Consider the following 16,644-nt stretch of genomic DNA (forward strand, 5'->3'; position numbering starts at 1 on the left):
GATGCTGGTTTGTTTCAAAGTCATGCAACGCTATTGGCTATTTCGTAAGCAGCTCCGCCCTATTTCATTTTATTGGTCCAAATCGAGGCGTTTAAATTCGAAATCTACTGGTCATTTGCTTATCGAGGGAATTTCGAAAACGTGTACTGTGTGTGGAGGTCGTTACCGGCTAGAGAAGTTATTTTCTGTTTATCTGACTTGAATTGAGGTATGTAGCTATCTGGCATTATTGGGGAAATTATCTTGCTTTGACATTAACGCTGCTTTTAAGTTCTATCTCGCATAATTTCTTAAGTTGTAGCCTGACGCTAGTAATTTAACTAAAGTTAACTAACTCGCTAAATGGCTTTAGTTTCCTTTCTGCCTGAGTCCTACTTACTGAGGCCAAAAATATTCAAAACGGGTAATTGTTACTCAACTTCCTAACTAGCAAAATGACATTAGATAACGTTAGTTGTCTTAAGGTAGCTGGTTATAGTGTCAACGCGAGCTTCTAACCCGCATTGGTAGCAGCTAACGTCCGGTAACGTTTGACGTTAACACTTAATATTTGTATTTAATTAGCTAAGTCAGTTAAGAACGTTCTTATTTACAGTGACGGCCAAACCCGGACGACGCTCAGCCAATTGTGCGCCGCCCTATGGGACTCTCAATCACGGCTGGATTCGAACCAGGGAGTGTAGTGAGGACTATTGCACTGAGATGCAGTGCCTTAGACTGCTGGGCCACTCGGGAGCCCACAAACGGTAGCCAACTAGGGTAGTGCGAACTGCCCAGTACATCACTAAGGCCATTCTCCCTGCCATCCAGGACCTCTATACCAGGTTGTCAGAGGAAGGCCCTAAAGTGTCCGACTCCAGCGTACCCGAGCGCTAAGTCTAGGTCCAAAAGACTTCTAAACAGCTTCTACCCCCAAGCCATAAGACACCTGAACACCTAATCAAATGGCTACCCAGACTTTTCATTGCCCCCCCCCTCATTCACACAACTGCTACTGTTATCAATGCATAGTCACTTTAATAACTACCCACATGTGTATATAATACCTCAACTAACCCCCGCACATTGCCTCTGTACGGATATCCCCTGTGTATATAGTCTCGCTTTTATTTTACTGCTGCTCTTAAATTAGTCTTTTTTTTTAAAACTGCATTGGTGGTTAGGGACTAAGTAAGCATTTCACCTGTTGTATTTGATGTGTGTGACTAATAACATTGGATTTTGACTACCAGTTTGCATATTACAGGGCTAATGTGTTGATGAGTAGATGTTAGTTATGTAATGTGAGCAAGCTCTATTTGAGTTTAACATTACCTAGGTATGTCAGTGCAATGACAATTTGTAAAGACATTTTTCCGCAATCAGACATTACTGCACTTACACAAGACAATAAATAGCAAGACTAGTTCATGGCATTGCTCCAAACTTAAAATGAACCTAAAATGGCATAACCAAATCTAACTTCCTGTAGCTTGGAACCTGAAGGATAAGCATATTCTTGATACCATTTGGAGGTTCTTTGTAGTTTGTGGAAATGTTAAGTGAATGTGGGAGAATATGACACATTAGATCTGGTAAAAGATCTGCCCAAATGTGCTTGATTGTTTTAATACATGATCAAGTTCAGAACGGTGCACGCTCAAACAATAGCATGATATTCTTCACTGTAATAGCTACTGTAACTTGGACAGTGCAGTTAGATGAACAAGAATTTAAGCTTTCTGCCAATATCAGATATGTATGTTCTTGTTACTTACAACCTCATGCTAATCGTATTAGCCTGTTAGCTCAACCGTCCCGCGGGGACCCACCGATCCTGTAGGCTAAACAAAAATGCTGCATTTGCTTTAACGTTAGTTTAGTTGACTATTCACCAAGGAAAATGACATTTGTCAAACTGAAGAATTCCAAATGAAAACACTACAAAGAATACTACGGTAAATACTATATACTACAGTCATGTCTGCAATTCACTATCTGGTCATATGAATTCAGCCAGTACATTGGAAGTTAATGTTAGTTAAAAAAATGTTTCGGAGACACCTATTGTGGCCTGATGAATATGTATTTCTCCCCACTGGTAGCCACATGACTCTTAAACCTTTTCTCTCAAAGTTAATTGCACATGGCTTGTGCTGCTGTTTACACGCATTCATTGTCAACAAGGATCCAAACACCATACACTTATGGTGCATTTAGAATGTATTCAGACCCCTTGACTTATGTTACAGCCTTATTCTACAATTGTTTTCCCCCTCAATCTAAACAATACCCCATGACAAAGCAAACAGGTTTAGAAATGTTTGATAATGTTAAAAATAAACTCACATTTACATAAGTATTCAGACCCTCCACTCAATACTTTGATGCACCTTTGGCAGCGATTACAGCTTTGCGTCTTCGTCGGTATGATGCTTCAAGCTTGGCACGCCTGTATTTGGAAAGTTTCTCCCATTCTCCGCAGATGATCAGATGCTGTCAGGTTTGATGGGGAGCGTCGCTGAACAGCTATTTTCAGGTCTCTCCAGAGCTGTTTGATCGGGTTCAAGTCCTGCCTCTGGCTGGACCACTCAAGGACATTCAGACTTGTTCTGACACCACTCCTATGTCTTGGCTGTGCGCTTCGGGTCGTTGTCCTGTTGGAAGGTGAACCGTTGCCCCTGTCTGGGGTCCTGAACACTCTGGTGCAGGTTCTCATCGAGTATCTTGACCTTGCTCTGTTCATCTTTGCCTTAATCCTGACTAGTCTCTCAGTCCCTGATGCTGAAAAACATCCCCACAGCATGATGCTGCCACCACCATGCTTCACTGTCTGGATGGTGCCAAGTTTCCTCCAGACCACAGAATCTTCTTTGTTGTGGTCAGTCCTTAAGGTGCCTTTTGGTCAACTCAAAGCAGACTGTCATGTGTGTGTGTTACTGAGTGGCTTCCGTCTGGCCAATGTACCATGAAGGCCTGATTTGTGGAATGCTGCAGTGATGGTTGTTCTTCTGGAAGGTTCTCCCATCTCCACAGAGGAACTCTGGTGCACTGTCAGTGACCATTGAGTTCTTAGTCACCTTCCTGATCAAGGCCCTTCGTTGTTTGGACAGGCAGCCAGCTCTAGGAAGAGTCTTGATGGTTCCAAACTTCCATTTTAAAAAGAGTGGAGGCCACTCTTATTGGGCACCTTCTATGCTGCATACTTTGTTTTGTTACCCTTTCCCCAAATCTGTACCTGTCTGAGATCTACAGACTATTCCTGACCTCATGGCTTGGTTTTTACTCTGGCATGCACTGTCATCTGTGGGACCTTTTATATAGACAGTTGTGTGCCTGGCCAAATCATGTCCAATCAATTGAATTTACCACAGGTGGCTCCACTCAAGTTGTTGAAACATCAATGGAAACAAGATGCACGTGAGCTTAATTTTGAGACAGCAACGGGTCTTAATACTTATGTAAATCTATTTTTAATAAATTAGCCAACATTTCTAAACCTGTTTTTGCTTTGTGATGGTCTTGTGTGTAGATTGGGGAGGGGTGGACCATTTTAATACATTATGTAATAAGGCCTTATTCTTATTCTTATCCTTATTCTTATTCTAATCCACCTCTGGCCTGCTCGCCTCCCTACCACTGAGGAAGTACAGTTCCCGCTCAGCCCAGTCAAAACTGTTCGCTGCTCTGGCTCCCCAATGGTGGAACACACTCCCTCACGACGCCAGGACAGCGGAGTCAATCACCACCTTCCGGAGACACCTGAAACCCCACCTCTTTAAGGAATACCTAGGATAGGATAAAGTAATCCTTCTCACCCCCCCTCTTAAAAGATTTAGATGCACTATTGTAAAGTGGCTGTTCCACTGGATGTCATAAGGTGAATGCACCAATTTGTAAGTCGCTCTGGATAAGAGCGTCTGCTAAATGACTTAAATGTAATGTAAAGGGAAGTGGTCTGAATACTTTCCGACTGCACTGTAGCTAGAACCAGGCTGTATCACATCCAGCTGCGATTGGGAGTCCCATAGGGCAGCACACAATTGGCCCAGCGTCTTCCATGTTTGGCCGGTGTAAGCCGTCATTGGAAATACGAATTTATCTGACTTGCCTAGTTAAATAAAGGTGTGGTTTTTTTGTTTTAAATAAATAAAATACACAACATTGGGTGTGGTGTCTACAGCTCAGATATGGGCTTCAGACAAGACCATTCAATCTAAATGATGTGCTTCACTCACTCTTATCAGTGTTCCCAGATGTCTATTAGATGTTGACAACTTTTGCTTCAGTTCCCTCACTTCTGTGTGCCTTTCTTTATAGGATGAGTTCTACTGCTGTAAACGATGAGAATCGTGGGGTCTGCACTGGAAGAAAGCAGAGCAGTTCAGAGACTATTTGTGACATCTTTTCTTTTGATCAGCCGACTGGGAGGCCCTCCATTCTTCGCCAGTCTCAGGCAGAGAACCTGTCAAACAAAACTATAGCAAAGGGTGGAAAGGTATGTTATCATGAAGCCTAGACTTGAAAGTAATTTCAAATGTTCCAGAATAATTCCCTCTGTATAATCTTGTGACTATGAGGATCTATGCTTGACTGATTAGTCTAGTAAAAAGCATGAGCTTACACAATGTTTTGGAAAGTTGTTGACTCACGGTGAGTAAACTGTATAGAAAGAAAGTTGCACACTCTAACCATGTTAGGTTTACCTGTTAGCGTTTGTTTTCAGATACCCTTTTGGGTTTTGCTTTCAGGTTTGTTTTCAGACTCCAAGAAGAGACCCTCTCACTAAGAGAATAGTATCACCAACAAAGTCCCTTAAGATAGAAAGCCTGGATGACTGTAGTAAAGCCCTGGATACAATACAGTTTACATCACCCGAAGAGTAAGTATATGCTTTTTTATTTTAAAATAGGTGTGTGTGCGTGCACACGCGTATACGTGTGTCACACCGGCAGAAAGCTGATTCATATTCTGGTATCAAGTTGCGATAAACCTACATTATCTGTCCTCTCGTATTTTTACAGGGTGGTACCTCTAGAAACCAATGGGCTTGTTGATGTAGCAAAATCAGGTAAAGCATCTGATTGGCTAAAGTTTCAAGATTCATTACCCGATACTACATTGTCACATTAACTACTTCAACCATAATGTTTACTTGATTTTCAAATTATTTTACTACAGACTTCACAGATGTGTCGTCCTATCCTGATGATGATATGCAGAATAAAGGAGGTTGTCAGCTGTATTTTGACAACCTTGATGCCATCAATCCCTTCCAAGGGTCTACTAAAATGGTCCTCTGCCCAGCAAGGCTCAGTGAGCTAGTTGAAACTCCCAAGGCTGAAGAACAGCGTGAACGTAATGTCATTGAAGCAGTTTCTGACAGGAATGAAAAGGCACTGGATAATACACTCCCGTTCATGCCATCAGTGGAAAATTCTCTTGCTGACTTCTCAGCCGATATGTGCTCAACAGATAGCAGGGTGATTACCATGATGGACCCAGCCGACAAGTTATCCAACTCTGGTGAGGAAGAAACTGTACCATCAGTTAACCTCGACCCAGATCAAGCTGTGGCTATCATCTCTACAGCCGAGGAGACTGCTCTGCCACCAAAAGGTACATATGAATTTGATTTTGACAACCTTGATTCAGTCAACCCTTTCCAAACGGGAGGCTCCAAATTGCAGAATTCCCCTATGCTTGGAAGGAAGCAGCCATGCGATGACCCTGAAAAGGTGGAAGTTGAAGAGCCTGCAGTAAAGGAAATGGAACCAGCAGCCATGCTTGAGGTGGTTCATTCTGTCCTAGAAGCACCTGTCCAGACAGAAATTAAACCTATTGCACCGAAGGAGACTTCCAAGCCAGCTGAAGATGCTGTGGCCATCACCTCTACAGCCGAGGAGACTGCTCTGCCGCCAAAAGGTACATATGAATTTGATTTTGACGACCTTGATTCAGTCAACCCTTTCCAAACGGGAGGCTCCAAATTGCAGAATTCCCCTATGCTTGGAAGGAAGCAGCCATGCGATGACCCTGAAAAGGTGGAAGTTGAAGAGCCTGCAGTAAAGGAAATGGAACCAGCAGCCATGCTTGAGGTGGTTCATTCTGTCCTAGAAGCACCTGTCCAGACAGAAATTAAACCTATTGCACCGAAGGAGACTTCCAAGCCAGCTGAAGATGCTGTGGCCATCACCTCTACAGCCGAGGAGACTGCTCTGCCGCCAAAAGGTACATATGAATTTGATTTTGACAACCTTGATTCAGTCAACCCTTTCCAAACGGGAGGCTCCAAATTGCAGAATTCCCCTGTGCTTGGAAGGAAGCGCCCATGCGATGACCCTCAAAAGGTGGAAGTTGAAGAGCCTGCAGTAAAGGAAATGGAACCAGCAGCCATGCTTGAGGTGGTTCATTCTGTCCTAGAAGCACCTGTCCAGACAGAAATTAAACCTATTGCACCGAAGGAGACTTCCAAGCCAGCTGAAGATGCTGTGGCCATCACCTCTACAGCCGAGGAGACTGCTCTGCCGCCAAAAGGTACATATGAATTTGATTTTGACAACCTTGATTCAGTCAACCCTTTCCAAACGGGAGGCTCCAAATTGCAGAATTCCCCTGTGCTTGGAAGGAAGCGCCCATGCGATGACCCTCAAAAGGTGGAAGTTGAAGAGCCTGCAGCCATGCTTGAGGTGGTTCAGCCTGTCCTAGAGGCACCTGTCCAGCCAGAGATTAACCCTATTGCACAATTGTCAACTGCTCCTGAAGAGACCAGCAAGCCAGCTGAAGAATCCATACCTCAGCCCAGTGCAGCCCCTTCCAAGGATGGTGCAGTGAAACTTGAGTTCAATTTTGATGACGGCGTGGTCAACCCTCCCCCCAAAAAGTTTGACAAAAGGCCTGTTTTGAAGCCGACATGGAAAAAGGCTGTACCTACAGAAAAAAAAGAACCTGCTCAATCCAAGGAATCTCCAGTGAAGCAATTGGTCAATACTGATAATGAAATTCCTCTTCCCAAGGGCAAGTACAACTTTGACTTTAATAAATTTGACCCAAGTGTCAATCCATTTGGGACAAATGTAAAAATGACTGAATCTACAGTCTGTAAGGTGAAATCCAGTCCAGATGCCAAGGCACCAACCTCAGTCAGGGTGACTGTTTACCCTGACAAAGTGGCAGAACCTGTTCAGCAAGAAACTGCACCATCACTAATGTAAGTGTATTTTCATTTTCTGCAACTTTATTATTATCCCAATTTTTTTTTTTAACGAAGTCTTGATTTATATGTAAAGCATTATCATTTTGTTTGTGAGCTTGTAGATATCACCTTAATGTAGCTACACCACACCTCTATGTTGGTTCTGTTTTCAGTGTTTCTATTGCTGGATATGAACCTGATCGTTCTGCCGTAAAAGGAATTGTAAGCCTTTTAAAATTTGTAAAAAAAAATGTATTCATTAATTGTACTGTGACTACTTGGGTGACATTCTCTCTCAAATTGTAGGACAACATTCCACAGAATCTGACGCTTCAGATGGACTCTTCTGAAGTTCAGGATCCTTCCTCTGGAAAAGAGCAGGAACCTCCAACAAAACCTGACCAACCTTCGCTAAGCACTCCAGAACCCTTGGAACTCTGCCAATTTGAACAGACCCCACAGAATGACATGTCAGAATTTAATGAGGACTTTGTTCCTGGAACCACATGTAAGTCAAATAAATTGACAAATGCATTTTAGTTGCGGTAATGTCGACTTCACCTTAGCTTTTTGACTAACTATAGTCCCTCCTTCCCTCCAGTCATGGCGAATGACTTTGACAGGCAGATGGACTACCTGGAGCAGTTTGGGTCCAGCACTGTAAGTATATGCTTTGTACCTTTATAAATCGACTGTTATTACATGGTTTGTTTTGCATTTTAGGCTTTGGGCTCCCTCAATTACTTTGCATTTTATATTCAGTTTAAGGAGTCGGCACTGAGAAAACAATCACTGTACCTCAAATTTGACCCACTAATGCGGGAGAGCCCCAATAAGTCTGGAGTCCGTGCAGGACTCAACAACCTCTCACGACCTGCTCCCTTTGCTTCACGGTATGTTACTCTCCTGGTCCTAATCACAGGCTTTTTTTAAACCATCTGACTGAAAAGAAATGCCTTGTGTTCACCTTAAAATGCTCTAGTTGTAAATAAGTGTTTATTTGGTCTAGAATTGAGAGCATACTTAATCTGTAGTTTCTCACTAAAATGAGTTTGAAATGCAATGGTGAATATCAAGGTGTTTGCGCCAAGTGAGGGATGTTTCTTTCAGTGTGGAGACCCAGAAGATTGGAACTGATGAGGTGAATGGACTGAAATCTGTCAACCCTAAACTGCTTCATGACCTACCACCTGTAAGTTACCTGTCCTCAAAGATCCTACTATAATGTAGTAATGTGGGAAAACTGTTAAATGGAGGTCTTCACTCCCTTTAGGTTCAAGTTGTTGGTCCTCGGACTCTTGTGACAAATTCCCCTGTTCTTGAGAATCTGGTACCTACTTTACCCCAACCAGCCAACCCTGATGGTAACATCATAGAGGTGCTGAAATACAGTCAGCAAGACATGAATGTTGCCATTGCCAAGATCCAGATACAAGTAGGTGTTTGTTTTCCTCCAATGTTTCACTCATCCCTTTTCAATCCAATCAGCATTAATTTACAAGGGTTTATTTTTATAGGCAAAGGAGAATGCGGATGAATGGAAATCGAAGCATGACACGTTATCTCAGGATAATCATGAAATGGGGTAAGCATTTAAGCTTAGTATTTGGTCACTGATTTCTGATTTCAGACCTATAACAATTTTAATTATCACTGCTTTTTGTATTTGCAGGAAAATCATGTCAGCATTTGAAGCCACAATCGCTCAGATATTGGGTACGTTGTAATGCAATTTAGAAAGTTAATTTTCATGTCCAATGCATGGCTTGGTGTGATGTCATTGTCTCTGGCAGCTGATAAACAGAGGGAGATGGAGAAGGCCCAGGCTGACATCACTAAAGTCCTGCAGGAGAAGGAACAGTTATCAGAGGACCTGAATGCAATGGAGCGGTCCTTCTCAGATCTCTTCAAGAGACTAGACAAATACAAAGAGGTCATCGAGGGTTACATAAAGGTCAGCATGAAAAGGGATGTCATGAACTATGCATTGGGCCCAATGTTTTGCACCATGTGAAATCCCTGGATTTAAATGGGATATTGCAAGATTCTGGAACTTAAGCTGCTTTTCTACCTTGCTGAGAGTCTATGAACTTGTGGATACTGCTTTATCTGTGTGCAGTAGGAAGTAAATTGGAGGTTGTTTACTGTTCCTGTAGACCTCCAGTCATTGTGCTGACGCTAGTAACATTGGCTCGCAAAACGATCTCCAACTTGCTTCTATTGCACGCAGACCTAACAATGGTATCCAAAACTTAATCTGACTAAGTAGAAAAATAGCTTAAATGCCATTATCCTTTTATAGCTCTTTCATTACAGGATACTCTTTCCTTTTCACATGATTGTGCAAAACACAGGGCTCGGCTTTGGTGTAGGAAAGTAACATTGCTATGAAGGAAGAAATGAAAAGGGTATGTGTACGTCCAATACTTTGCTTTGCCAACATCATGACCTAGGGTTTTAAACGTGTGCCCATATTAAGAATGAAGAGATGCTGAAGAAATGTGCTCAAGATTACCTGGCTAGGATCAAGGAGGAGGAGCAGCGCTACCAGACCCTGAAAGCCCATGCAGAGCAGAAAATTAGCCTGTAAGACCCATGAAACTATACTCTGTGCAAAATAGTTACATAATTGTTTAGTTGCTGGGCTTTGTGTAGGTTCACTGGGCTGACTTACTCTTATCCTCAGGGCAAATGGAGAGATTGCGGAGGTGCGCTCCAAATTAAAGTCTGAAGTCGCTGCACTTCAGGCCCAGCTGCGCAGGGAGCAGCTAAAGGCCCAGTCACTGGAGAAGAGCCTTGACCAGAAAGTAAGTCTCCTCAATCTGAAGTAGTCCATGAGGCTGCCTTTATCGGTTTCATTTGTTCAGAAAAGTTTTTTGCACATATGATGGTTGATTTTGTTTTCCTCCTTGCTGATTTTTCTGTCCCCTCAGGTAAAAGAGACTGAAGAACTCACCAACCTTTGCGATGAACTAATAGCTAAAGTCCAGAAGGGCTGAGTTCAACCGTATGTCTGTCGTTGTTACTCAAATTTGTAAAAATCTTGAGCCATGTGGTGGTCCTGATGAACAAGTGTGTGAATAGTGCTTTGTAAATATGTTTTGTCGCTCTTGATTGGAGATCAAGTGCCATAATACTATTTCACTAGATTTCAATTCTACTGATTCATGTTGGTTCCTTTTATCAATTTCGGTCTTTATTACTGTAATAAAATTGTTTCACTAATCAAGATCGGTTGTAGCGCCTTGCAAGTTCATTTTAAATTCTTTGTATCCCAAATTTTTCAGCCATGCGGAGGCGCTGTTTACCATAGTATTTTGGACTCCTCTTTAGTTTCATGCATGTTATTGCAAGTTCCAATTGAGCATAGCTGTGACATTTGTACTTATTTCAGAACAGTAGCTAAGTGTTCTTCCTTAGACGTTTCTAGTGGTGAGCTGTGCTGTTAATGTCAACCATTCAGTAGCTAGAACCAAAGCTCATCCCGTTCTACAATGCTTACAAAAAAACAAATGGGATGCCCTTATACAATGCTTTCCTTCTTCCCTGGACAGTGTAGTGTCATCACTCCCTGAGCAGGACAATGCACATCCTAAACGAAAGGAAATCCTTCCTAGATCTGAGTTGACTGTGGTAGTGAGGGGAGAAATGCTAGTCAGTTTGAGGACTGGGAGCGCTCGTTCTATCAGTCATTCATTCCAGTACCACTGGCCCTGGCTGCCCTGTCTCACCCTGTATAGATTACTAGGTTTTCTAGCCAAGTTGGGAGGAAAGTATTAACTTTTGTAGGAGCCTCCTGATGGTCCCTTTCTAGAAAGACTGGTAAACTTAAGACTGGGACAATACCAGTATTGGGTTATTATTTTTTTTCAATGGCAAAAATAAAAAGTTTTCTTAACCTGCTATATGTAAAATATTGTGTGCTACAGCTTGGAAAATGAATTTGACTGGATGACTATTGTTTCCAACATTAGGGCTGTTTGTTCCTAAAGAATTGTGACCAGAGTTGTTGGTATCATATCAAGGAAACAAGTATCGGGACACTGGTCCCGGCTCTAGTCACTGACCTCATTCCCAGTGGCATCCTGTGTAACTTTAAGCAGTTAGGCAGACCAGAGGCTTTTACCAACCTCTATCATTTTCAGACTTTGGGAAAGCTCTTGCACAGTGGTCATTTAAACTTTTCTCACCATGGTCCTTCATATTATACATGTGATTATCATTGAGACAGCAACCAAGTATTTCTAGTAGGACCTTGTGTTTCAACAAAAAGTAAGTTCAGCCAGAAAGTTGAGGCGTTCCTTACTAATTAGTGACCTTTTCATCAATTAAGTACCAGGGAGGAGCAAAAATCCTAGGTTTGCCATGGCATGAGTGACACATGCTTTACAGGAACAGAGAAGCTTGAATTGAGGCCATGAACGAAGTGTAAATTTGCTTGTCCTTTAATCAAACTTCAAATGACTTTCTACTTTTAATGGGGCACATCGATAAGATTGTCAAACAGAACCAATTGTAAGTACTTTCATATAAACTAAATATGATTAACCTGGTTGTCAATGTCAAAGGTAGACTCAGCAGAAAGTAAACCGCAGTGGGTCAATTTCTGCAACGAAGAGCATTGAAGCATGAGGCTCAATGTCTCCACTGTTTTGATCCTGTGGCTACCACGCTGTGAACAGCTTGAAGTGAACCCCTGCACATGGGCAGCGCACAATTGGCCCAGCATCGTCTGGGTTAGGGCAAGGTTTGGCCGTGGTAGGCCATCATTGTAAAATAATAATTTGTTCTTAATTGACTTGCCTAGTTTAAATAAACATTCAATTAAAAAATGCACTGACTGAGATGTCTTGCATCTCACTCATCTACGTATCTGCGGTGCTGCTTGTGGAAACGTCATGTCGCTGAGTCTACCTTTTAATATATGAAATACAGTGCATTCGGGAAGTATTCAGACCCCTTGACTTTTTCCTTGTTTTGTTACATTGCAGCCCTATGGGGAAGGGTCCCCCAAAAATGTCTGCAACATTGAAGGTCCCCAATAACAGTGGCCTCCATTCTTTAATGGAAAAAGTTTGGTACCACCAAGACTGTTCCTTTACAAACTGAGCATTTGGGTGAGAAGGTCCTTGGTCAGGGAGGTGACCAAGAACCCGATGGTCATTCTGACAGCCCTCCAGAGTTCCTCTGAAGATGGGATAACCTTCCCAAAAGACAACCATCTCTGCAGCACTCAACCAATCAGGCCTTTATGGTAGAGTTGCCAGATGGAACGACGACTCAGCAAAAAGTACATGACGGCCTGCTTGGCGTTTGCCAAAAGGCACCTAAAGACTCAGACCATGAGAAACTAGATTGAACTCTGGCCTGAATGTCAAGTGTCACGGCTGGAGGAACTTGGCGCCATCCCTACGGTGAAGCATGGTGGCGGCAGCATCATGCTGTGGGCATGTTTTTCAGCGGCAGGGACTGGGAGACTAGTCAGGATCGAGAGAAATATGAATGGCGCAAATTACAGACAAAAGGCTGATACACCCCCTAAAAATAAAAGTACAGAGAAATCCTTCATGAAAACCTGCTCCAGAGCAGGTGAAGGGTCACGTCCCAACAAGACAACAACCCTAAGCACACAGCCAAAGCAATGCAGGTGTGGCTTCAGGACAAGTCTCAATATCCTTGAGTGGCCCAGCCAGAGCCTGGACTTGAACCCGACCTGAAAATAGCTGTTCTCCGATGCTCCCCATTAAACCTGACAGAGATTGAGAGGATCTGCAGAGAATGGGAGAAACTCATCAAATACATGTGCCAAGCTTGTAGCGTCATACCCAAAAAGACCCAAGGCTGTAATCACTGCCAAAGAAGCTTTAAAGTACTGAGTAAAGGGTCTGAATACTTATGTAAATGTGATATTTCAGTTTTACATTTTTTATACATTTGCTAAAATGTCTAAACCAGTTTTTGCTTTGCATTATGGGGTATTGTGTGTAGATGAGAAAAAAAACAATTTAATACATTTTAGAATAAGGCTGTAATGTAACAACATGTATAAAAAGTCAAGGGGTCTGAATACTTTACAAATGCACCGTATACTTTACATTGCAACTACAGTAAACATAATCCTACACATTCAACATGTTCAAAATGCCTGACTTTGAAAAATAAACAATACATTTCCATATCAAAATAAATTAAATACACGCCTCTTTTAAAATACATATAAAATGACTACATCTATATCAATTGTCGTTGGATTGGACTGCAGTCCCAATGGTGTTACATATATTCACTGCAACACTGGGGATATTTTTGACCTCATACCTCTTGCAAGGATTCTATAAAACACATACAAAAGGCTAGTAGTGGTGGTAACCTAAGTAACATTTGGATTCCGACAGTGATATGTAGCGAGTCCAGTCAAACAGTCAACATTGGCGCAATATTATTATTTGCAGTCTTCGATATGGACATGATTCAAATATCCCCCAAAAATGCTACCTATCTATTTTCATATAGCCCCTCGAGGCATTCAGGGGTGACTGAGTGAAATTAAACAGGATTATTGATGGACACTAGTGGTCAGGGTTAAATGGATGTGCATTCAATCAATGAAACATTTTCTTTCATCAAAGGGATGACCTGAGTATGAGTGTAAAACCAGTCCTTTCGTATTACATTCCATGCGTCCTTTAACATCATCACCTCGCAGAGCTTATCTTATCTTGTGCCCTACAACAGGTTTATAGGTAAAGGTCTAAACTGACCCTAACCCCTCTAGGTTAGTTAAGATGGGTAAACAGCACAGTTACTGGTGGATATGGGTTGTTCCATGAAATGAGTGCCTCTTGAGTACAATATTGGATTTTATAAACCTGTTATATAATAAATGAAATACCCCTTTCCTATAGACAACTTGGAGAATCTCTCCATGCACCCTTTGTGACTTCTAGGAAGATTTTAACACAATTAACCCCAAGTTTTCACCATCAATCTTAAACCCTAGTTATAAACTGAGGGATGTGCCTAGAGTAATGTAACCACTCTCAAATTCCTAAACAGAGGTATGGATGCAAGAACTGACCATCCATTATATACAAATTCATGTTTTGAGGCAATACATGTTTTTTTCTTTACATTTACATTTTTTACAAACATTGGAGTAAAATAAGCGTATCTTTTTGGGTTCTGATGGGGTACGACAGCTAAACTAAGCTCGTGAGGCATTTATACGTTTATATTATTCTTTTCTTTAAATGTATGAATATACCCTGAGTATACAAATTAGGAACAACTTCCTAATTTTGAGTTGCACCCAGGTTTTGCCCTCAGAACAGCCTCAATTCGTCAGGGCAATGACTCTAGAGTCCACAGGGATGCTGGCCCATGTTGACTTCGGTGCTTAATTTGAGCCGGATCCTGCTAGAACAGGATCATAAACGTGATTGGATGACAATGATTGATTTCAACATTAGGGCTGTTGTCGTAAATAATTTAAATCGGCTATGTGTTTTGTTTCCTTGCTATGATTTGTTTCCTTGCTATGATACTAACCAATGGCTTTTACCAACATCCTAGATGATAATTTTCAGACTAGCTGTGCCACGAGTCAGTACGGGAGTTACAGCGATGAGACAAGACTGTAACTACAAATTGGGGAGAAAAAGGGTAAAAAAATATATTTTTAAAAGTATATAAATAAATAATTTTCCCATTCGGAGCTCGTTTTTTTTAACCGATTTTCTAGTTGTCTTGAATGTACTGAAGTTGGAGATTTCCCAGCTCTGAGTTCTCCGAGTTCCCAAACGCTGCATTGAAAAAATATATGCAAAAATCTCCAGTCATGTAAAATGATGTAGAATCGCATGAAATGCGTTTATAAAAGGCCCAAAAATACCTGGACCCTTGGCCACAACATTTTGCCTATGTGTGCAACTTCTGTAAGTGCCTCTACTCTACGTCACTACGTAAATGTGATGATATGCATGCGTGATTTTTTTCTCATGTGTTCAGGTACCTCAGAGCTCCCCAGGTAAACCCCCCCCCACACACACACACACGCACTCCCTTTTTGTTCCGGCACCTACCGATTTACAAATGAAGCACTGGTGGACTCCAATGTCTCCCACAGTTGTGTCAAGTTGCCTGGATGTCCATTGGGTGGTGGACCATTTTTGATACACACAGGAAACTGTTGAGCGTGAAAAACCCAGCAGAGTTGCAGTTCTTCACACAAACTGGTGCACCTGCACGTACTACCATACCCGTTCAAAAGCACAATATTTTGTCTATCCCATTCACCCTCTGAATGGCACACATACACAATCCATTTCTCAATTGTCTCAAGGCTTAAAACCAGTTCTTTAACCTGTCTCCCCTTCACCTACGCTGATTGAAGTGAATTTAACAGGAATTTAATAAGGAATCATACCTTTCACCTGGTTAGTCATGGAAAGAGCGGGTGTTCTTAATGTTTTGTGCAGTTTATATCATTAATTGAAAACTCCAAAAATGGATGTAGCAACTAAGAATTCTAGCTTTAACTCTCAAGATGGGAAAACTTTTTTATGAAGTCGAACATGTGATCTTTATGACAGAATGTAAAATTACATTTCAAAAAAGACTTCTCAAAAGGCACCAAATTGGTGGAAGGACCCATAGCCCTCTCAGTAAGTCTGAATAGCCGTTAACACATTGCAGAATCCCTTGGGGATTTGTGTACAAAGTGCACATCGGGGTTTGATGTCTTTTAGTGGTGTTGATATGAAACAAGTTGCACCAAGGACCAGGCAGGTACAACCAGAGAGCTGTTCTCTGAGCTTCAGTCCACAGCTCAGACCCTCACTGTACGATGCCATTCTTCAGAGGCGCAGAGAAGGGGACAACATTACATTTGGTCCTCTGTAGCTCAGTTGGTAGAGCATGTTTCTTGCTACATCAGGATAGTGGGTTCGTTTCCTGGGACCACCCATACTTAAAATGTATACATGCATGACTATAAGTTGCTTTGGCTAAATGGCATATATTATTATATTTGGCACATGGCTAACACTGAAAGTGAATGTGTTGGTGCACCTTCCCGTCTACGTGGGAGTGGATGTGAGTGTGGATGTCTGGGTAGATTTTGGGGGGTAGGGCAGAGACCCCCTGAGTGAGGAGAAGCTGCTGCTGAGCCAGATACTCCTCATAGTTTATGGAGCCCAGGCAGTCCTTCTCTGGGCTGGAGGAAGTGGAGAAGTGGGCCACACAGCTCCTGTCCCTCTCCTGGTAGGGCAGCCGGTGGGAGGCCTGCAGGACCTGGGCAGCCGCAGCCGGAGTGCTGGGAGGGGAACAGTGCTTCTTACTCTGGCAGAACCACAGTAGCACTGTACCAAAGATGAACACCATGCTAGCAGGGATGCCGATGATGACAGGCCAGGGTAGGGTGCTGGAGGCTGGGGTGAACATCGGGGGGATGGGTGGCTTGGTGTCTGCAG

At 42.4% G+C, this 16,644-nt stretch overlaps 2 protein-coding genes across 3 annotated transcripts in view; one reads left to right on the top strand and one right to left on the bottom strand.

Annotated features, from left to right (window-relative positions):
- The first annotated feature begins 61 nt into the window (after positions 1 to 61).
- On the top strand, positions 62 to 10,405 carry LOC118368246 (transforming acidic coiled-coil-containing protein 3-like). Of its 2 annotated transcripts, XM_052496830.1 has the most exons (18): positions 62 to 208; positions 4,300 to 4,477; positions 4,731 to 4,861; positions 5,004 to 5,050; positions 5,161 to 6,996; positions 7,078 to 7,189; positions 7,348 to 7,396; positions 7,481 to 7,682; positions 7,776 to 7,834; positions 7,937 to 8,067; positions 8,285 to 8,366; positions 8,448 to 8,609; positions 8,692 to 8,759; positions 8,847 to 8,890; positions 8,968 to 9,128; positions 9,654 to 9,760; positions 9,861 to 9,981; positions 10,108 to 10,405. In XM_052496830.1, the coding sequence occupies exons 2-18, from the start codon at positions 4,301 to 4,303 to the stop codon at positions 10,171 to 10,173; spliced, it is 3,555 nt and encodes a 1,184-aa protein (XP_052352790.1). In that variant the 5' UTR covers positions 62 to 208; position 4,300; the 3' UTR covers positions 10,174 to 10,405. The 2 variants fall into 2 exon arrangements, with proteins under 2 accessions (XP_052352790.1, XP_052352789.1); XM_052496829.1 differs by having other exon boundaries at positions 5,161 to 7,189.
- Positions 10,406 to 11,603: 1,198 nt separating this feature from the next.
- LOC118368247 (fibroblast growth factor receptor-like 1) overlaps positions 11,604 to 16,644 on the bottom strand; it is a 61,328-nt gene continuing 56,287 nt past the window's right edge. The window contains exon 7 of the mRNA XM_035752197.2: positions 11,604 to 16,638. Within this exon, the coding sequence (XP_035608090.1) occupies positions 16,214 to 16,638 (425 nt within the window). The 3' untranslated portion in view covers positions 11,604 to 16,213. The remainder of the gene's footprint in view (positions 16,639 to 16,644) is intronic.

This window comes from Oncorhynchus keta, chromosome 35 (genome assembly GCF_023373465.1).
Source record: "Oncorhynchus keta strain PuntledgeMale-10-30-2019 chromosome 35, Oket_V2, whole genome shotgun sequence".
Taxonomy (NCBI): Eukaryota; Metazoa; Chordata; class Actinopteri; order Salmoniformes; family Salmonidae; genus Oncorhynchus; species Oncorhynchus keta.